At 33.7% G+C, this 23359-nt stretch overlaps 1 protein-coding gene across 2 annotated transcripts; it reads left to right on the forward strand.

Moving 5' to 3' along the window:
• Position 1: 1 nt before the first annotated feature.
• LOC101967900 (lysine-specific demethylase 4D) lies at positions 2-22516 on the forward strand. 2 transcript variants are annotated; one of them, XM_078046889.1, is made up of 3 exons: positions 2-417; positions 2071-2164; positions 20092-22516. In XM_078046889.1, the coding sequence occupies exon 3, from the start codon at positions 20450-20452 to the stop codon at positions 21974-21976; it is 1527 nt and encodes a 508-aa protein (XP_077903015.1). In that variant the 5' UTR covers positions 2-417; positions 2071-2164; positions 20092-20449; the 3' UTR covers positions 21977-22516. The 2 variants fall into 2 exon arrangements, 1 of the variants encoding a protein (XP_077903015.1); XR_013437845.1 differs by lacking the exon at positions 20092-22516 and adding an exon at positions 4399-12019 and having other exon boundaries at positions 5-417.
• The last annotated feature ends 843 nt before the right edge of the window (positions 22517-23359 follow it).

Here is a 23359-nt window from a genome sequence, read left to right on the forward strand (position 1 = left end):
CCGGGTGGAAGTTGGCGTGACGACAGCAGGGGGTGGGGCTGAGACAGCCCAGGGGGCGGGCGTTTGAAATCTGTGCCTCAGAGTAGACCCTAAATATCATTTTTATACCTTGGAGAACCAATTACTTAATGTCTTTTCCGTCTTTTCCTTCCCCGACCCCCTCCCAGACTCCTTCATTCCGGTACTGCGTGGACGGAAAGCCCCGGGTAGCCGACACCACGTCCCCCAACTAGCGGGAGAGAGAGTGGAAAAGGATTATATCAAACTGTTAAAATCCAACGGCTCCTGCTTCCGTCCTGCTCCTGAGCTAGACCCAACCAGCCTAGGGAGTTTGGCTACGGAAAGACTAGTATTTTCACTTAATTGGATATGAAGAAAGAACAAATATGTACGGGGGCAACCACGATCTTTATAAAGGTACCATTCCTCAAAAACCTTAGACTTCAAAGCAAAGGTTGTAGTCGTATTGTTGGTTAGAATTTTTATCTCTTTTTTTAAGCGCTAAGTTCTAATGGGAGAGGAGATGTCAGTTTTAGGTTTACGACGTTGGCGTTTAGAACGGTGGGCCCAACTGTCAGAAGCGCGAGATGGAATTAAGATGGCTACTCAAGCGTTAGGTGAAGTTTAAATAAGACAACGAAAACCTGGGGGAAATAATCACCAATGGTCTCCCACTGCTATCAAAAGAAAAAAAAAAAAAAGACAGAGAGCAGAGATCTTTTTTTGCTTTGTTTGCATTGCTATTTTCATTACAGATCTTGGAGCATAGTAAATGCTCAATAAGTCATTGTTCAACAAATGAAAATTCAGCTCCCCCAATTTAGTTTCAAATGTCAAATTTTTTACGTAATTGGATGCTTAAACCCTCTCTCCATGGATTCTTTCTTCAAAAAACTTTCAAATGAAGAAAGAAAAAACCCTCTTTGCCCATAAATTTCGAGATAAAAATCTTGACCCACCCCCACCCCAGCACGGGGGTAGGGTGGGGGTCGAGTTAATTCTCATACTAGAGCAAATGCTCCTACACCAAACTATTGAGGAATAGATGTCAGGAAACTCTGGAAAAAATAAAAAATCTTCATTTTTATCTTACTTGAAGGTATTCCTTCACCAGTCTCACATCCAGAATCCTGAAAGACCTACTTAAATTGCTTTTCCTTCACTCTTCATATCCTATTCATTTGCAAATCTTACCAGTTTTTAAAAAATTTACCCAGCATTTCAATTCATTGCTACTGCCCTCATCCAAGCAAGCCACCATCATCTTCCACTTGGATTGTGATTACCTCCTAGCGGATCTTCGTGCCTTCTCTTTAGCTACAATTTTACACATAGCAGCAAGAGTTATGTTTTAAAATTGTTAGATAGCATTATTCTCCTGCATAAAAGTCTATTGCTCTTAAAAATTAAGAATATGTCCTGAGGCCCCATGGAGCCTGACTCTTGCATACCTCCCTGATTTCTGGTTCATTCAGTCAATTACATAGTTAGCTCAAGATGTAGCCAACTGGGGCATTTATTTCACAAAACAAGAAAAGATTCTTTGTTTTTGCACTAGATTTTCTGTTATCTCAGTCCTAATATAACAACTGCTATTCTTCAACTTTCAGCTCAGATGCCACCTCCTCGGTGAGGTTTTTCCTGACATCTACATCAACACCCCACCCCTCCAATGAACACACACTCTCATATAACCCTGTTTCACTTTTCATAAAACCGAACACTTCCTGAATTTATTGTTTGTTGTATTGCTTTGTTTTTTATCCGAGAGGCTGTATCCGAAAGCCATGGAGAGTAAAGATCTAGTCTAGGTTCTAAATTCTAGTTCTGCCCTTTCCTAGTTTTGTAACCTTAGGCAAGTCATTTTCCCTTTCTGTGCCCTCAATTTCCTCATGCAAAAATGGGGATAATTCTAGTTCCTACCTCATAATGTTACTGAAAGGATTAAGTAAATTAATACTTGTAAAATGCTTAGAACTGTCTCAGCAAACAGTACTTGCTAAATAAATGTTAGCTATTATTATTATTAATATTATTTTTTTATTATTATTGTCTATTTTCCTATATTAGAACATAAGTTCCAGGAAATCAGGAACCTTGTCTCTCTTGTTCACTGGTGTATCCTCTGCATATAGAACAGTGCCTGGCACATAATAGGTGCTGAGTAAGTATTTGTTGAATGAATGAATGAATGAATGAATCATGTACTATGAAATAGGGGAATGAAGTAACAATGACAAGATGGTGACACAGTTTTAGAAAATACCCACACTTTTTATATTCTAACTGCCTTTATCAATCCTGAGTGAGTAATCCCAATCCATTTAACTCACCACCTACTACCCATTCTTTTAACTGCTAACTTTAATTTAATAAGCATGCCATGATTTTATTAATACCAATGTACATTATAGTCAGTCCATTCACAAAATTAAAAGATTCTAACTAAAATGGTCTAAAAGTATTAATAAGAAAAATACTAAAAAATTTATACATAAATTATCTGAAAATACTTATCAGAAAATTGAACTATAAAACTTTGACATAAGCAGTTTTGAAAATATTAAGAAAAAGAAACTAAAAGTTGGAAAATTCAGTAAAAGCTTAAAATTTACCCTATCTGCTAAGTTAACCAGAAAAAATCATATAACCTCTCTACAATTCTTAATTTAAACCTGTTATCACAGAAATCTAGTTGGGTCCTTAATTCTACCTAACAATCTTCCTCTATTTTTCTAATTGTTTATTTTTCTACTCAATAACATTTCCCACATTTCCCTCTTTCTTTATGTTTACGTGCCTCTTCCATTTCCTTTCCTTTCTCATCTTCTTTCTTGAGAGTGGAAGATCTTTTGATTTATCTGGTAAAATAGAAACTCTTAAACAAGGACTCCTTATCTTACCTCTGGGCATATCTATCAAGTTGCCTTTGGCTATGCCCATATCCTCAGCTTTCCATGTGTAACTAGAAAGGAGGTGACCTCAAACCCCCTTGTGCTTTGGATCCTAATCCTCTGGACTTCTTAATGACTGCTTTATTTCTTGTTTCTCATAATCTACAAAGCCATCCTTTTCAAATCATACTTAATAGCTTTTGGACATAGTATGGTATATCTTAACTGTAAAAATTCTCCAGATATGACAGAGGTAGTGTTTTATAGTGTAAAAAGGGTGTTGTATTCAATAATTGTGATTGCAAAACTGGCTATTCTTACGGCAGGAAGTAATGGACGAATTCTAGCTTCAAAGCTAATACAAAAACAATACCCCAAAAGGGAAAAAAGACCATAATAATCTAAAAAGAAAAATTTTAAGAAATTATAGCACCTAGTGCTTGAAAAGACATTTTAATCAAGGTAGACCCTCTAAGAGCTTTAAAATATATGATTTTTAAAAAGTCATGTATATGATAAAAATTAGTTTTATAGCCAATATGCCAAATACAAAATCAATTGCTAACTACTAGATTAGCAGATAAATTTCATGTCTATAACAGAAAGGGTTGCTACGACTACTGTTAATACTAATATAATATGTACACTAATATACATAATATAAAAATACAAACAACCCAATTAAAATTAACAAAGATATAAACAGGCTATTCAGGAAGAATAATTCCAAATCAACAATAGACAATAAATATGAAAGACACTGAATCTCCCAATGAGAAAAATGAACATAACTAACAAGAAAGTATCACATTGCAGCATTAATTAGCAACAGTTAAGCAAATTTAATAGAATTGGATATGATTGAGAGAAAAGGATATTAAGTCAGACAGTGGGGAGGTATTGTTACTTTCATAGTTAAATTCAAAAGTGCCCCAGGCCCCCCCAGGTGTTCTGTAGTCATTTTGACTCTTGGACTCATCATATTTATTTGCCTTTCTAGACTATGATACTTGAACTCACACAGCTGCTTCTGCTTTGAGGCCCTCAAACTAGCTATTTTCTCTGCCAAGATAGTCTTCCTTCTCCTGTTGGTCTTTACTCAAATTAAACCAACCAACCCTGATATTTTGTTTAAAATGACAACTGTACTTCCCTTCTGTCTCTGAAAATTCTGTATACTGTGTATCTCCCTTACTCTGCTCTTCTTTTTCTATGCAGCATGAACTTTCTTCCATGATCCTATTTAAGTTATGTTACATTTGTTTCTTTTTCCACCTTTTCCATTCTGAATATAATTTCTATAAGGGCAAGGATCTTTGTTTTGCTCAGTGATAAAGTCCACGCATCTAAAGCAATGCCTGACACCAATAGTTGCCCAGTAATAATTTTCCAAATAAGAAGATAAATGAGTGAATGGATGGATGGATGATTGAACAAGTTTTAACAGGAAAAAATCATGTTCTTATGTAAAAAGTTACTGTCTTAATCTTTTTATATTTTAAAGGAGAAAAAAGTAACTTACATTCCACTAGTCTGAAATCCTGATTTGAAATGAAGATATGACAAGACCCAGAGAAATGATTTCCATTCAGGAGAGAATCTCTAAGTGAAAATTCATGTGCTGATCAGGCTCAATATATACCATCAAAATTCTAATTAAGTCATTCCCTACCCAAGTCCAATCACTCTCCATTTCTACCAATTGAATCACTTCCTTCCAATTCTAGTAAATCCTTTCATATACAAAGTTGAAATTTGTGCTTAAAAATGTTGGATGTTTTTGATAAGAAACAGAAAACCCAATGTGCATGAGTCAAAAATTGCATTAATGAATAATATAAATAATGGAATCTGCTTTGAAATTTAAACCTAATTCTCTACGAAAAGTTAGTGCTTTAATTTGTTTTGACAAGTAAGGAGGTTTTTAAAAGGTGGCTTGCCTTCTATCCCCAAATTCTGATTTTAAATGAAGACACTTAGGTTCAAAGGGGTGGTTTCCTGGATATAACCTCAGTGTGAAATTTTCTTTGCTGATAGTCCAGGTAGATTACTGGATAATATTATAATCTAACTACTACTTGTCTAATTACATGGTTATTTTATACTAATTAGCAAGCTAGACAATTATTACTAAGACAATTAAGAATAAAACTTACTAAAAATAGTTAAAATATCTAAACTATAAAAAAATAAGAGAATAGAAAAATACATACCAGGCAATATAAACAATAACAAGACTTTATGGAGTGATATTAATTATTAAATTATTCTTTTTATTAAGTAACATTAATAGGGACAAAGATGTGCATCTTATTATTTTACAAAGAAAAATCCACTAGAAAATAATGTAATCATGAACAAGTATGCAACTAACCACATAGCTGGAAAAGTGTGAAGCAAAAAGAATTTCAAGGAAAAGCAGACAAATCTGCAATCATGGTGGAAATCTTTTTTTAACATAAATTGTTCTCATCTTGGTAGATCATGCAGACTAACAATATTGATCTAATATATATGTTATATGTGTGTGAATATATGTGTATTATATATGTATGCTTATTATATTTATATATGTATATAAAATCTTATAACAAAAACAGAATACACATTATTTTCAATAAACATTGAATATTTTTCCAAATTAATCAAGTATAAAGCCCCAAAATCAATTTCAATAAATGCCTGTGTGTGCATTTCTAAATTGTGTTAGTCTTGCCAATTTTTGAACTTTATATAAATATTTCAAATGTTTATATAAATGAATTATATGTACTCTTTTGTGTTTTGCTTTTTATCTCCCACTTAATGTGTGTTGTATGTAGCTGTGGTGTATTATATAGAATTTGATTGTGTGAAAATACATAATATAATTTATTCAGTTATGTTTGCATAAATTATTCAGTTATGTTTGATTGAAAAGTCATACTGATATTTTCAGATAATCTTTTCTAAATATTTCTTAGGACTTTCTTAAGTGTGCTAGAAATTCATTTTTGCACAAGGTCTGATGGAAGGGTCTTGAAACATGGTCAAACAAGTTTTCTTGTTTCTTTTTATGAGTATCTTTGCTATGCTTGGCCTTTTTGACTTTACCATAAAATTTAGGAGCCAATCGTCGAGTTTTAAAAAAATACTTTAATTAAATAACATTAATTCTGTGGATTAATTTAAGAAAAATTGACATTTTTAGAATATCAAGTCTTCAAATGTATTAACAGGCTGTATCTTTCCCATAATTTAGGTCATCTTTAAATACTCTAAAGTATATGTCTCTAAGAATATTTATATTATTGTCTTAATAGAAATCTTGCAAATCTTTTTTTTGTTAGCCTCAGGTGCTACTTAATATTTAATGCTATTGTAAATAGCATCTTTCTTAGATTTTGCTTACTGTGGCTGGAGTATACAGAGAAAATTGCTCTTTATATACAGCTATTTTAAATGCAAGTAGTTTACTCAGAGATCTTTTTCATTTTTCACATATCCAATCATATCATCTGCCAATAATGACAACTATGTTTCTTCCTTTACAGTCTCTTTCCCTGCTTTCTTTTTTCCTTGTCATATGTTGGTTAGGACTTCCAGGACAATGTTAAATAAAAATGCTGAGTACAGGTATCCTTGTCTTTTTCTTGATTTGCAAGGGAAAACTTTCAACTTTTTTCTGTTAACTATGATTTTGCAGAAGTTTAGAGGTAGATACATTTTATGCTACTAAAATTTTTCTTACTATTTTTAGTTTGATGAAAAGTGATTTTTAAAAATTTTATATATATATATATTTATATGATGGTAGAGTGTATTTTGACATATTATACATACATGGAGTATAACTTTTTCTAATTAGGATCCTATTATCAAATACTGCATCTGAGATTAAGTTTCACCTCATCTTTCATTACTGAAATAGACTAAATGGATTATGATGTATGTATTTCTAGAATCAGTATGCTCAGATTTTAAGATTTTTGAATCTATGTTCATAAGAGAGATTGGCTTATTTATTTTCCTTTCTCATAGTGTTGAAGATTTGTTTCAGAAAATTTATGCCATAATATGAATCAGAAGAGTTTTTCTTTTTCTGTTCTCCAGGAAAATATGTCAATGATTGGTATTACATTTTCCTTTGGATGTTTGGTAAAATTTGCTGGGATAGTTCCTTGAGCCTGGATTTCTTTCTGGAAGGAGTTGAACTACTGTTTCAGTTTCTTCCATGATTATGAATATATTTAGTGTTCTAATTCTTCTTGTGTCAATTTTGCTGTTTTATTTTTCTAATAATTAATTTCACTTAAATTTTAAAATTTACTGGCATAAAGTCTATATTATTTTTCTTTGTCTCTTTATTTTTTAAATGTCTGCAATAGCTAGAGATTCTTTATAATATTTCTTTCCTTATATTATTTGTCTTATATTTTTATTCTCCACTATTTTCAGCAAAGAGTTTTTAATTTTTCTAGACAATTTTTTAAAAATTTTGTTCATTCTCTTATATTGACTTTGTATTTCATCAACTTCTGGTCTTTTACTTCTCTCTTTTTTTAATTTTTTTTCTTTCTTTCTTTCTTTTATTTCTCTCTCTCTTTTCTCTCTCTCTCTCTCTCTCTCTCTCTCTCTCTCTTGATAGTACAGGGGATTGAACTCAGAAGCCCTCTACATCTGAGCTATACCCCCAGACATTTTTAATTTTGTTATTTCGAGACAGGGTCTCACTAAATTGTTGAGGTTGGCTTCCAACTTGCTCATCCATCTGCTTCAGTCTCCTGAGTTGATGGGTTCACAAGCATACTATCTCCTAGATTTTTTTTGTTGTTGTTGCTATTTTTGTTCTCTTGATTTCCTCAGGTAGATAGATATTTAGTTCATTTAATTTTTCTAGATTTCTTCCTTTTCTTAAGGCTTTAAATCTTTATTTGAATACTATTTACCAACATCTCATAGTGTTTGAAATGTAGTATATTCATTCTCATTTAGATCAAAGTATTCCAAATTTTCATTGTTTTGTTTTATTCTCATTAAAGGTTTATTTAGACATGTATTTTAATTTTAAATAAAATTAGGAATTTTCTTTTGATTACTAATTTCTAACTTTATGGTCAGAGAACATGTCCTGTGTGCTTTTAGCCCTTTGACATTTGTAGAAACTTGGTTTATAGACACAAATTTATGGCCAACTTTGTAAAGCTTTTATAGTACTTGAAAAATATTCTGAAGTTTGGGAATCCAGAGTTTTATGTGTCTATTGCTTTTAAACTGCTTTTTGTATGAGTAGCATTGCAGTTTATGCCTGTCATCTCTGGTTTCCTTTACTTTCAAAGGTATGTAAGATTTGGTGATAAATGATAGGATGTAACCTGATGTTAAAGTTTAGAACCACTTACTAAAATCTAAAAAGAGTATAGAATTTTTACTCAGTCAATATTCAACATTTTTCTAAAGATCACATTTAGTTATTTAAGACCCCCCTTCCTGCCCAGCTCCAAAGTAAAAGAATAAGAAATATGAATAATGGAAAAATAAGAGATTATCCCCCCTAAATATGATAATTTATATGGAAAAAATCTAGAATCTATGGTCAAACTAGTAAAACTAATAGAAGATAGTAAATATAAGGTTTAAAAAGGAATGAAAGATCAATACATAATGAGAAAATGAATAGAAAAATTTTTAATTTATAATACACTATAATTTTAGTGTTATTCTAATTCAACCAGCAAGACTTTTATAGAACTTGACATATTTACTCAAAAGTGAATGCTAAAGTTTATAAATCTAGCTAAATTCTAAAAGAAGATTAGGATAAGGATATGGAGATTTCCTTTACCAACTATCAGTGGTAAGTATAATGTAATAATTAAAGCAGCATTACATTAGCACAGAAGTGGACAAATGAATCAGTGGACCAGATGGAGAGTTTAGAAAGAGGTCTTTGCTTAGATTGTAACTTGGCATGTGAGAGGAAGATTCCAACTCAAGGGAAAAAATGGTTCTAGACATCTGGATTCCTAAAAACAAAAACAAAAACAAACAAATCAAAAAACCCCCAAACAAGCCCAAACCAAAAATATAGATTCCTGCCTCCTAACAACAATATAGTATTTTAAATGAGTGAAACAAATGAAAAATAAAGTAAAACAATTACAAGATATGACCTCAAAGAGATGGATTACTTAAACAAGACTTAAAGGAATAAAATATAATGAAACAAATTAATAAATTTTATTACATTTTTTTTCAAAATATGACATTATAAGATATTTAAGTGGAAGTAGAGAGCTGGAACAAAACATTTGTTAGAGTACAAAGCAGAATTATTGTCTCAAATATTTAAAGAACTTTTGTAAATCAATAGAAAAAGAAAAGGAATCTAACTGAAAAAAATGAGTATAATATATAATTGGGAATTGACAGAACTGAAACCCACAAAGGTTAGTAAATCAATGAAAAAGTATTTGACTTCATCATTAAGTAGGTCACACAGTTATAATAAAAAGGATATGAATCGTTCAAATTGCTCTAGTATAAGAAACTGACATTATCAAGCATACTTGGAGATGTAGAGAATCAGAAACTGTCTTTCTCAATTAGTTGACATGATGTCTGGTACGGCAATTTGATTAGGTAGGTTGATTTGACATTTCCTAGTAAAATATAAAATGTAGGTTCTATATCATTTAGAAATAATGTCTCAAAATATTTACCTTAGATAAATGATTGAGTATAAGCACAAGACACAAATGAAAATTTCCATGCACCATTGTTTATAATACAAAGCATTGGAAGTATTGTAAATGCCCACCAATAGGGAAATGCATTAGTAAAATACATTCTTATTAACAGGCCATGGATAACATATGTATGTGTGTATATACACTTATATGTATGTATATGATATATTATCATGTCTTAAATTTGAATTTAAAAATTATTGGAAATGATTATATAATATCTTTTGTATAAAGTAAAAATGGCAGATATCCATACAATATTCTTATTAATGGGGACATACACACACAGAAATAAAAAGATATCCAAATTCATGATTGTAGTTACTTGTGGGGAGAGAAAGAAGAAAAGGCTTTGGGATTTGGAACAGAAGGGGACCTCTACTTAATCTGAAATATATTTCTTTTGCTTTGAAGCATTTGAAGGAGGAAAAATATCCTTAAAGATGTCTGTTCTCACTATTTCTATTCAATATCTAGTCAGGGCAATTAGGTAAGGGAATGCATTGAAAAGGCATCCAGATTGGAAGGGAAAAATAAAACTTTTGCCAGAGAACATGATCTTATATATGGAGAATCATAAGGAACCAAAAAACTATTAGAACAAAAAGTTAGCAAGGTTTCAGGGTATAAGATCAGTTAAAAAAAAACAGTTGATTTCTATGTACTAGCAATAAACAATTAAGGAAATTTTTATTTACAATATTTTTAAAAAGAAATGTTTAGGAATAAGTTTAGTAAAACAAATGCAGAACTTATACACTAGAAACTACAAACATTATTCAATTAAAAGTTAAATGAAAGACATTCCATGTTCACAGAGCAGAAGATTTAAATGTGTTAAGATGGTAATGTTCCCTAAATTGATCTGCTTTGTCAGTGCAATCTCTATCATTATTTATGCTGGTTCTTTGTCCTTTGAAATTAAAGGGTTGATACTAAAATTTGTCTGGAAACAAAGGACACAGTATAGACATAAAAAAATCTTGAAAAAGAACAACATGGAGCCACAGAGCTATAATAATATTTAAGGCTATGGTGTAAGCATAGTGATAGGTTTGATGGGATACAATTGAAAGTAATAAACTCACATTTATGATCATTGATGTTCAACAAAAGTTCTAAGATAATTCAATGCTGGGAGTGGGAAGAATAATCTTCAACAAATGGTGCGGGAACAACGGATATCTACATACAAAAACAATGAATTTGGATCTCTTTAAAAAAATTAAGTCAAGATTGATCATAGACTTAAATGGAAGCTAAAATTTAAAAAATCTTAGAAGAAATCATGAAACTCTTCATGACCTTGGGCTGGGTAATAATTTTTTAGATACAACACCAAAAGTACAAGCAATAATGTGGAAAATTGATAAGGTGGACTTCATTATAATTCAAAACTTGTACACTTCAAAAGACATAGTCAAGAAAGTGAAAAGAAAATCCACAGATTTGGATAAAATACATGCAAGTCATGTATCTGGTAAGGACTTTTGACCAGAACATATAAAGATCTCTTGCAACTCATATATAAGAAGACAAATCAAAAAATGAGCAAAATTTGAATAGAATTTTCTCCAAAAAATGTGAATGGCCAATAGGCTTATAAAAAGATGCTCAATTATTCATTAAGGAACCGCAAATGAAAGCCTACAATGACTGTTACTTCATCCTTACTAGAACTGCTATAATTAAAAGACTGATGATAACAAGTATTGGTAAGGATGTTAGAAATTAGAATCCTCATATATTATTTGTGGGAATATAAAAAGTTGTAGTTACTTTGGAAAACAAAATGTTATTTTTGTTTAACATTTCTCAAAATGTTAAAACACGGTGTTGTGATAAGAACCAACAATCTCACTTCTGTGTAACTATCCTAGATAAATAAAAACATATCTACAATACAGACTTGTACACAAATATTCATAATAGCATTATTCATAATAGCTTAAAAATGAAAACAGTCCAAATATCCATTAACCAAAGAATTGATCTGTAAAATATGGTCTATCCAGAACACTATAAAATATTATTCAGCCATGAAAGGAATAAAAATACTGATAACTACAACATGAATGAGTCTCAAAAACATGCTGAATGAAAGAAGACAGACACAAAAGAACACATATATGATTTTGTTTATGTTAAATATCAAGAGTAGGCAAATTGATAAGAGATTAAAAAGCAGATAGTAGCTGCCTTGGAGGGTGGAGTGTATATGGGCTGTGACTGAAGATTGGAACAAAGATTCTTTTTTTTTGGAGGGATGGAAATGTTCTAATATTAGATTGCAGTGATGGTTGAGCAGCTTTGTAAATATACTAAAAACACTGAAATGTACACTTAAATGGGTGAATTTTGTGTTTTGTAAATTCTAAATAAACTACATTAAGCAAATCTGAAGGTGTCAATTTTCGCTGTTTGGAATGCAGGTTTTTGTTATAGATTGTCTATATTTTTTTCTGTTTTTAATATTTCTCAAAATCAAAAACTCAGACACCATAATTTCTGGGATATCAATTTCAAATTAGATAAATGTGTAATTTTAGAAGCTTTCTATTAGACATTTATCTTCAGTACTGATAGGTATTCCCATCCCAAAGGAAATGACAAGGTCCCTGTTAGAAACTATGAAACTCACTAGTTTACATTGTAAATGCAACTCTTTAATACCCTGTTCTTAAATACAAGACATATAAACAAATATGTGAGGAATACATTTAACATGCAAGATAGAAACCAAAACTTCCTGGAAATGTGAATGCAGAGAAAACAGATACAATGTAGAGCATAAATGAAACTTTAAAAAATCCCTGTAATTAATATTCCTAGAGAAGAGAAAATGGGTAGCCATGCAAAATCTTAAAAAAATCTATGATAGAAAGAATATTCAAAGAACAACATTTCTGGAAATTAAAAATAACCAAGAAGTTTGGTAAATATAAAACAAAATGTTAAAATGTAAGAGGAAAAGTATGAAAATTAGAGCACAGTCAAGAGGTTTTATGTCCAACTAATTGTATGTACAAGGAGAGAAACAAAAGACTGAAAATAAAGTGGGAAAAAATACATTAAAGAAATGATCTAAGACAATTTCACGGTAATGAAGAATGTGAGTTTCTATATCGGACACAACAATATTTGACAAGAAAGATCTACAAATCATGTCTTAGTGAACTCTTTGAAAATGAAGATCAAAGGAGTATCCTAAAAGTGTCCTTTATAAAAAAAAGGATCCGAAAGATTGGTTTGGGATTTTGAGAAGTTAAAATTCAATGGAAGAGTGTTTTCAGAATTCTGAAAGAAAAGCATGAGGGTAGAATGAAAACATTTTCAGGTGTGCAAACTCTGGTAAACAATTGTGATATTTTCGGCCACCCAATAACTTTAAAATTCCTTTGTATTTGGAGATATTTCCATATTGGGATTTCTGTCTCACCAAAGTTGAAGCCAGAATTCAACTGCCCAGCATCTATTGCAGCAAAGACATAGACTTGTAACCTAGGCTGTATCCAACACTTCCATGCAGAGCTTTAATTTGAAGAAATGTAAAGAGGCAGATTTTGCAAAGGATACATTTCTGGAAGAATATGCTAAGAGAGTTAGCTTTCAGAGGCAGCAATGACATCAATTCTAGTTGGAAATTTCTCTGATTTTGGTTCCTTTGACAAGAAGAGGTACATGAATACCTCAAAACAGTTTGTTAGGTAATTTGGGTATTCCTGGATTCAGTCTTCAAATCCAAATCTGTAGTCCTCCTAGAGATGCTTTTGAGCTACTAAATCTCTACTTAATTAAGCTTCTAAGGGTGCTGTTGGTGGATATAGTATACCAACACAAGTGAGTAAACTAGGAATGAGACCAAGATGGAGGAGGTTCAGGGCTCTCACATAACAGAGAGGGAAAGGCAATCCCTTGGATTTCTGAGAAGAGAAATCTACTTTTGTACCTGGTATGTTGTATGCATTTAAAATAAATTTGTGGAAATGATCTTGGAATGAATATATAAAAAGTAAAGCAAATCAAATGAAATAATGAGACAGTTTTCAAATACAAGATAACAAATTTGTACTTCAATTGTAATGCAATCGCAATACCTTACATAAATCATCTGTGTCTGATCTTACATAGTAAAAATTCAGGCCTTTAATTTAACCAAAAAATTTGATACAGCTACATGAGAGTTATGATGACAGGTTATGGAACAGTCATAAAAGAATAAAATTCATGTCTTTGTACCAGTGTCTGCAATATTTAAAATTGAAAAATCCAAAAACATAGGTAAAAATAACAAACCCAGAAGAAACAGCTATAATATATGATAATTGCCTTTGAAGAGTAGGAATGAGGGAGGGGGGGAAATGCATTGATCAGGATTCTTTTAGCTGCATACTATAGAAAGCACTCTATTTTGTTTAAGCCAAAGGAGATTGTTCCTTGAAGTATTGAGTATTTATAGAGTCTCTGGAGGAACCCAAGAACCAGGCTTAAATGCTACTCAAGAAATGTATTTAAAGTATTAATAATTCAAAGAAGCATGTATTAGTATTTGCCTCATTGACTCTATCCTTGAAGATAGATTCAAGAAGACTTCTCGGAGCTGGGGCTGGGGTTCAGTGGTAGAGTGCTCGCCTAGCACGCATGAGGCACTGGGTTCGATCCTTAGCACCACATAAAAACAAAATAATGTGTCCGCCTAAAACTAAAGATACATAAATAAATAAATGTTAAAAAAGACTTCTCACTCCTGTGTCTCTCTGCTCCCAGATTCTATAGCACTATTACTACTATGGAATCCATACAACAGATGAAAGCAAATAGAGATGACTTCAATGCGGTTAATAATCTCATGCTCAAATTATTATGTCACAATGGAATTTTTAAAGTGACACTTAAATAGCTGAATTTAAAGGCTAAATCTCAATCTTCAGGTTTTATATACAATTTAATCTTGTTCTTCATGCCTGATACTTCTATGGGTCTTTTTCTCTATATTCATACTCCTTCTGATATTCCTAAATAGGAGGCCCACACCAAATATTTCATGAATAGACACTTTAAAAGGATACAGGAAAAGTCACCTTTTTACTTTTCCTTTCCTGAGCAGCTTATTAATACAGGCTTCTGGGTCCAGAGACACACAGATATTTTGAAGAGAGAAGCAAATGCATCTCAAAGAAGTAAGATTCATTACCTAAGATAAATGCCCATTAGATGAAAGATGCCTTTCAAGTAAAATGCATTCTGGAGGACTCCCACATCAACAATTTGTATTAAGCACCAAATAAATAGCCAAGGCAAATAGTGCTCATGGAGTACAGAGGACAGAATCCTCATCAAAGTCTAGGAATGATTAATAAAGATTCCTCATGTAGCAGGGCTTAGATTGGTCTGAAAGTAAGGGTTGATAACTTAAAAGAAGGGAGAAAGAAGTCAAGTGAGGAAGGAAGAACATGGTGTCATGAGCAGTGACTAAAACTATTTGACTAGAACCAAGAGTTTGTATAGGAAAGTATGGTGAGATACATTTAAGAAAATGAAAATCAATAAAGATAGTGGTTTGAACCCAATTATTCCTTACTCTTTCCAAAAAACCCACAAAGTGACAATAATAAGATTTGTGTTTTAAGAAATAAACTTACAGAGATAGAAAGTGATAAAGAAGACAAGATCATGGTAAAATCTGGATGTTGGAAAGTCAATGAAGAAGTATAAACTGATTTGTTAAACCCTGAAAGCTGGATCCTAAATTTGCAGGGAGAAGTCAAGAAGCATCACAATTTTCTCTACAGAGTCCAAAAGGCTTAGGATCCCATGGTGTTAGGCGCCACTGGAAGTGGCAATTGAAATGAGACCAAGGAGGATTTGTTGAAAGTGTAAGTAGCAGTTTGTGTCCCAGATCTCCACTCTTCCTCTGAAAGCCAGGTAAATTTCTATTCTCTGAACCGAGCAGAAGATTAATTTTCTAAGTAAAAAGGTGGTCTCTGGAGTGGAAATTTCCAGGAACCATTAAGAATTTGGTTGGAAAAAAGCAAGTAAATTTTATGAGCTGGATGCTGGAACTTTTAGGCCTATTTTTCATTCTGTTGGGGAAGACCTGTTGCCTTGAGGAGAAAAGTCAAAGGATCCCTCACATGGAATCTGACTAGCATCAAGCTTCACCCAGAACAGCCAGGTCGCCAGGCAGGAAGCATGATCCTCAAACCTGCTCAGGTTTCTTGAGTTTGCTTTTATATAAAGCAACTATTAAGGACATTTTGAAGACCTTTGAGGACAACCTTAAATGTGAAAGATAAAGACCCAAAATTATAAAAAAGGACAAAAAGCAATGTCAAAGAAACACACCATATAAGAGAACAAAATAAAATTTCAAAAACCACTGAAATTTTAGTATTTTCAAAGAAATAGAAGAAATATATCCATAAAACAAGAACAAGACAATAAGAAAGAAAACAAAGGTAATCTACATATAAAAAAAACAAAACAAAAACAAGGGAACAGAAATGATTTAAATTTTGGAAATTTAAATTTTGATGAGAGAAATGAAAAAAAACAAATAGAAGATTTAGAAGATGAAAAAGGGGAAATTTTTCAGAAGATATGGTGTAATGATAAAATGGATAGAAAATTGGGAGGAAAAGAATAATATGAAAACTGGAGGTCTAATACATGAGTGATCCAATATCCAATTAACAGGAATTATGTACAGATGAAATGCATTAAAGTCATTTAAAGGAAGTTACTAAAAAATTCCTAACATTAAAGAAACCAATTTTTGTGATTTATAAAATTTAAGAATATTGGAACAAAAATTTTGAGAGAAAACAAGCTAAATCAAACAACAAAAATAAGCCCATCAGGACTGGGGTTGTAGCTCAGTGGCAGAGCGCATGCCATGAGGCACTGGGTTCAATCCTCAGCACTACATAAAAACAAAACAAAACAAAACAAAGGCATTCTGTTCATATACACCTACAAAACAATTTTTTAAAAGGAAGCCCAACAAAACAAGAATGACAAGCACATACAATGAACAAGAGACAGATTTATATCCTCCTAATACCCATACCCACTCTTATGCCAATATCCACAAAGCAATTAAAAACTCCCTAAAAGAAAAACAGAATTAAAGGCATAATTAGCATGTAGAAAGGAAAAGAAACCCTAGAAAATATTTATATACCTCTTTATGGGGAAGTAGATTCAACAATATCAAAAATTGAAATTAAGGAAATACCAAATTGGGAAAAATCATTAACATATCTAACAAAGGGTTTAATATGTTAAGTAATAAGTAAAATGTTCATAAAATAGATAAGAAAACACACTAGAGAAAAATGGACAAGAGATATGAACCAATACATATGATGAAATCTAGATGGCTAATATTCTTTTAAAAAATTAACCTTAGTGGCAACCCCAAAAATGTAAATTACAACTTGAGCTACAGTTTGTCACTTCCCAAATTTGTAAAAAAAAATTTACCATAATAAGTTTGCTTAATAGTGATGATATAAAATAATAGATTCTTGCTGGAAAGTTTTAGATCTTAAGATATTTAATCCTATAATAAATTCTTTTTATCAATATCTAAGGAATTTTATTTTACTGGGTATACTGTAAACCTTTATTTTACTGGGTATACTGTTCTGGACAATGAATTTGGAATAAATACATAAGTAATTACCTAATAGAATTTATTCACCTATCAGACATTATGGTTATAAATTATTTTCAGTGAATAGTAAATAGACTTTCTAATTTAATAAGAAAATGTTAAGTACAGCATTTGAATATTGACTGTCAGAAGAAACTCTGACCAATGTCTAAGGCATTTTGCCAAAACCCCCCATTTGAAGTAATAAATTTGAAATATATATGCATCTGGAAAGATAAAAAGACTCATCCTACAATTTGGGCAAGGATTGCAGTAAAGGGGCTGTTAAACTGATTAGTCTTCAGTCTTCACCTTTCCAGTTTAAACACACACACACACACACACACACACACACACACACACACACACCCTGAGAGGCTTAGAAGGCAATATTTTAAAAGACATAAAGGAAAAACTTCCTAATTTCCAGAAATTCTTCAGGTTTAAGGGACCAAGAATCATTTTCCTAAATTTTTTATTTATTTATTTTTATGTGGTGCTAAGGATCAAACCCAGTGCCTCACATGCTAGGCAAGCGCTCTCCACTGAACCAACCACAACCCCAGCCCTGCAAGAATCATTTTTTAAATCATTCTGATAAAAAGGGAATGCTTTTCTTTTATTGTCAGAACTATCAAATTTCCTTAGATGAAGATTTTTTCTTACTGTAGTTACTATGGGTAAGGATAAAATGGAAGATTATCCGAGAAGGCAGGGTAATTATTCTTTACTGGTGTCATGTGGTTCTACTTGACAGAAGCAAGAAGGCAGTCTAACACTAAAACTGAACATACAAGACTTAGTGAGAAGTGACACATTTGGCGAGAGTACAGAAGGCTTACTCTGTCATTTTTCCTGGCAAATTCTGAGCAGTTTTGTTGTGAGCACAGAATTACTCAGGAAAACCAGAGTATTTCTTTTTGATGTGCAATATCTGAAGACTATACATTTAAGGAAACATAGCCTCATTCTTCTTAAAATCCTTACAAATGTAGAAATAACGTAATTATAAACAAATGTATAAAACAAAGACAAATATTCAAAGCTTATTTTAATAGTATATTCAATACAAAATGGGAGCTTTGTGATACTATACTTTGTATTTGTTATTTCTTATAGGAAAGCCCCTTAGCATGTTTATTTAAGTTTCTGATATTGAACTCTCCTCCTAAATTATTTCACACTCCTCTTTTCTTGTTTTTAGAGAAAGTATTCAAATAGAATGAACTAGTTGGTTATATATTCTGAAATGTTTGATTATATATTCCAAAAATATGCTGATATTATGTTAGAATAATTTTTTATATTAAAAATTAGGGTATGATGGGGACATTATCACATGATACATATAGACCCTTTAAGTCTAGCTTGAGTTGTGATGATTGTAAACAGGAGAGAAGCTCAAACTGGATCCCCGGGGTTCATGTTCTCATTTCCTTTTTTTCAAAATCCAGAATAGACTTAATAGTCCATCATTATAATCATTCTCTTGGTCACCCATCCCTTCCACCAACATCCATGTCCTCCTCTCTCTCTGTATTATAGTTGCCAGGAAAAACCCTAATTCTGACTGAATATGCACTATTTGCTTTTCTCATATCTTTTGGATGACCCTCCTCTATGGGGAATAATTCTGTTGTGCTAGATTGGTTTGTGTAGGGTTGCTATCACTTGTGTAAGACTTGGGGGGACAAATGCCACAAAGCCACACAATATGAGTTATGGAAACAAATGATTGTTATTTGTGGTTATTTCTTTACTATCACTCCTTTTTCCTTCAAATTCTAATTTTCTAGCCTCTTCAATAGATTGTTTAGTTCACTTATTTTCAGTCATTTTTTTCCATTTAAATATAATGAAATATACTTCTTAGTTGTCTTTAGTGGTTTTTGATCTAAACTCTATTTGAAATACATACAGAAATTTGTGGAAATAGTAATAGTTTGATGAGTTATCACAATTAAAATTTTTTGTTCTTTTTAGTTATACATGACAGTAGAAAGTATTTTGACATACATATATGGAATATAACTTCCCATTCTTGTGGTTGGATATAATATGGAGTTACATTGGTCATGTATTCATATATGAACATAGGATTCATTCTACTGCATTACTAAATTAGCTATTCTGATGGGTATATATGTAGCACCCTGGTTCAGAGCATATTAACATTACTTTAGAGACTCCATTAGCCCCAATTCACAGCAACCTCTCTTTTTCCCAAATGTAACCATTACTTTTACCTTGAGCATAGATTACTTTGTCTCCTTTGACCTTTATGTAAATGAGATCATGTAATAGATATTCTCTTGAATTTAACCATTTTGCTCAATATTATCTTTATAAAATCTATTTCTGTAGTTTTTGTCTTCATTGTTATATGGTATTCTATTATAGGAATAATATACTACACTTATCCATTCTGTTGGTGACATTTTTGTTGTTTACAGTATTTGGTACTAGAAGTACGTTGTTATGAACATTCTCAGATGTGAGTTTCAGTGCAGAGTCTTACACATTTCCTGAGCATGTATAACACTTGGATCATAAAAAATGCACGTGTTCTATTTTAGAAGTCACTGTCCAAATAGTTTTCTAAAGTGATTATAGTGTTTCATATTCCCTCTAGTAGTAGGGTATGAGAATTCCTAGCATTTTCTTCCACATTGACATCATCACTGTATTGACAATATTATTATAAAATTTTAGCCTCTCTGTAATGGTAATATTCCATTATGGTGTTTAATTTGTAGTTTGCTAATAATTTTTCACATATTAATTTTCAATATTTCTGTATTCTTTCCTTCAGACTTTATTTTATACACTGCCCTAAAGACACACTGCTACATTTGAGTCACTCACCCAAGCCTTGGTAATTTGGAAGACCTCAAGAGGACAGAACCACACACCAACTGAGGAGAATAATAGAGCTGCTGACTAAGCCACCATCTTATCTGGATAAAGCTAAATTGCCTGCAGTGCAGTCCTCTTGGTCAACAAAAAAGCCTAAGAAAGACTTATCATCTCATTTGAAAAATAGTTGTCTGATGGATCTTGCAGCCTCATAGTACAGCTATTTGATTATTAAAAAGTAGCATTTTTCTGCCACCTCATCTATTTAGAACATATCTAAATATTGGGATTTTGCTGCTTATTAAATCAAAACTATGAAGTCTAAGCCCAACTGTGCTCAGAATCCAAACTGTAGCATAATGATATTTCATCCAACCAAAGAAGAGTTTAATGATTTTGATAAGTATATTTCTTACATGGAATCCCAAGGGGCACACAGAGCTGGCCTGGCCAAGGTCATTCCACCCAAGGAATGGAGAGCCAGGCAGTCCTATGATGATATCAGTGACATCTTAATAGCCACTCCCCTGCAGCAGGTGGTCTCTGGGAAGGCAGGTATGTTCACTCAATACCACAAAAAGAAGAAAGCCATGACAGTGGGAGAGTATCACCTCCTGGCAAACAGTGAAAAGTATAGAACTCCCCCACACCTGAATTTTGAAGATCTGGAGAGAAAGTACTGGAAGAACCGCCTCTATGACTCACCAATTTATGGTGCTGACATCAGTGGCTCCTTATTTGATGAAAACACTAAAGAGTGGAACCTGGGGCACTTGGGAACCATTCAGGACCTGTTGGAACAGGAATGTGGAGTTGTCATTGAGGGTGTCAACACGCCCTATTTGTACTTTGGCATGTGGAAGACCACTTTTGCGTGGCACACGGAGGACATGGACCTTTACAGCATCAACTACTTGCACTTTGGGGAGCCCAAAACGTGGTATGCAGTGCCCCCTGAACATGGGCAGCGCCTGGAGCGCCTGGCCAGGGAGCTTTTCCCCGGCAGTTCCCAGGGCTGTGAGGCCTTCCTAAGACACAAGGTGGCCCTCATCTCGCCCACAGTCCTCCATGAGAATGGCATTCCCTTCAATCGTGTGACTCAGGAGGCTGGTGAGTTCATGGTGACATTCCCCTATGGCTACCATGCTGGCTTCAACCATGGCTTCAACTGTGCGGAGGCCATCAATTTTGCCACTCCGAGGTGGATTGATTATGGCAAAGTGGCGTCTCAGTGCAGCTGTGGAGAGGCCAGGGTCAGCTTCTCCATGGACGCCTTTGTGCGCATCCTGCAACCCGAGCGCTATGAGCTGTGGAAATGCGGACAAGACAGGGCGGTAGTGGACCACACTGAGCCTACAGCGCCTGGTAGACAGGCGATGACCACCTGGAGGAATGTCCTTTCACATAGGAAAGCTTCCCCCAGCCTGAAGCATCTCCCACTCCGCCAGGCCTCACAATCTGCTCTGCCGGAGTCCGCCACTGGTGAGACCCACTGCAGTGCTCAGGTGTGCCCGATGCCCAACCTACTTTCGGCAGCCAGAAATGCTGCAGTTCAGCCTAGGGCCACAGCCCACAGCTCCCAGGGGCCTGAAACAGCCCCGCCACTGACCCTGCATCCGTCAGTTCTGACTGGCAGACGTGGTCGTGGTCGTCGTCCTAGGGAACTAAGGGTTCAGGAACAGACTTCCCAGGTTCCAGCCAAGAGACGCCTGTCTGCTGGCACAGCCAGCATAGCTCTGGACCCAAAGCTTCGGCTCAAAACTGCTCATGGAGATTTGATGATCAACCCTGAACCTCTAAGCCCTAGGCTGCAACACCCTGCTATAACCCCTAAGCCCTGAGACTGCCTTTATAGCCTAGTGCTCTGCTTCATGGATGTTTGCTGAGACAGGTCAAATTTACATCTTAGAACTTTGAATGAGTTTGGGGAACACTGGTCATGACGTGAGGGAGCCCCTCCTGCAATGCCCCTCCTGCACTGCTGAGTCCCTGATAGTTATAAAATTTGGCATACTTTGTTCTTCCTCACTGACCTTGGACTCTGGCAACTTCTGGATCTCCAGCTTAGGTATCATCCACTGGATACCTCTGGTGTCTTTGAGAACTAGGTTCCACTGAGGTTGCTGAAACCTGATTTTCCCTAATCTCTCATCCTCCAAACCCATTGTGGATGATGATGCACTTGTGAAGAATCCAGAGCTCTGGTTCTCTTCCCTTTCCCCACTCACCCTTACCTTTCTTGGAAAATGAGGCACTTTTGACCAATTAGGTTAATAGAGCACTGAAAAGAAGGTGATAAACCTTTTAAAATTTTGATGTATTTAAAATGTATTCTCACCCAGTATTTGTTCACAAGTATATTAAAGGTAATGGAACCAAAATGTTAAAATTTGACCTTATTTCTAATACTATAGTTTCAAACAATGGGGGCAGGTAGTGGAGTATATTCTATTATGTGTGTTTCTTAATTGTTTCAAAATATTTTTTTTTGTAGACTAGTTACATTGTGTGGTGATGGTGAGTGGGCTTGGGGATGCACACTGAATTCTGGCTATCTTTTTGAAAGTTTTTTTGTTTGCAACCATGTTTGAGGATGATATGCAGGGCAATGGAAGTTAAGTTGCTGGGAGAGATGATTAAGCATAGGAAAAACATTCTATCACTTTACTGTGTTCTCTTCAAGTTTCTACTGACTTTTGAAAGCTTTTATTTTTTAAAAAAAAATGTTGCCCTAATTAGTTATACATGACAGTAGTGTAAGTATATTTCACATTTCCCTTATTCAGCCCAATAAAAAAGTGCACAAATCTATAAATGAGACAATTTCAGTTACTATTATGTGTTATGAGCCCCTGGTCAGGGAGAGCTTCACAAAGCAGAAGACATTTTTGAGGCCCAAATGAGAAAAAAGGGAAGGTCCAGAGCAGCATTTTTTACTTTCACAGACCAACAAATGCAACAGACCTAATGTGAAGCTAGGTGTTTCAGGATTCTTAGGAACAGAGAGGAAGCTCATTTGTGTCTGGGGCATAGAAAGGAAGAAGAGGCAGGGCCAGAGTATGTGGGCCTTGTATCTCATGGTAAGTGTTTGATTCTTTTGCAACTGGAAAGGAGAAGGCATTAGAAGTTGAAAACAGCAGTTGACCTGATGTGATTTCCAAATTTAAGTTATCAGCTTAGTCTTGTGAAAAATGTGGGGTTGGAATAGCATCTAGACCATCTAG

Source organism: Ictidomys tridecemlineatus, chromosome 4 (assembly GCF_052094955.1).
Source record: "Ictidomys tridecemlineatus isolate mIctTri1 chromosome 4, mIctTri1.hap1, whole genome shotgun sequence".
NCBI classification, from domain to species: domain Eukaryota; kingdom Metazoa; phylum Chordata; class Mammalia; order Rodentia; family Sciuridae; genus Ictidomys; species Ictidomys tridecemlineatus.

Coding starts and splice junctions, on each gene's coding strand:
- LOC101967900 (XM_078046889.1), top strand. CDS start 20,450: ATGAAGTCTAAGCCCAACTGTGCTCAGAATCCAAACTGTAGCATAATG.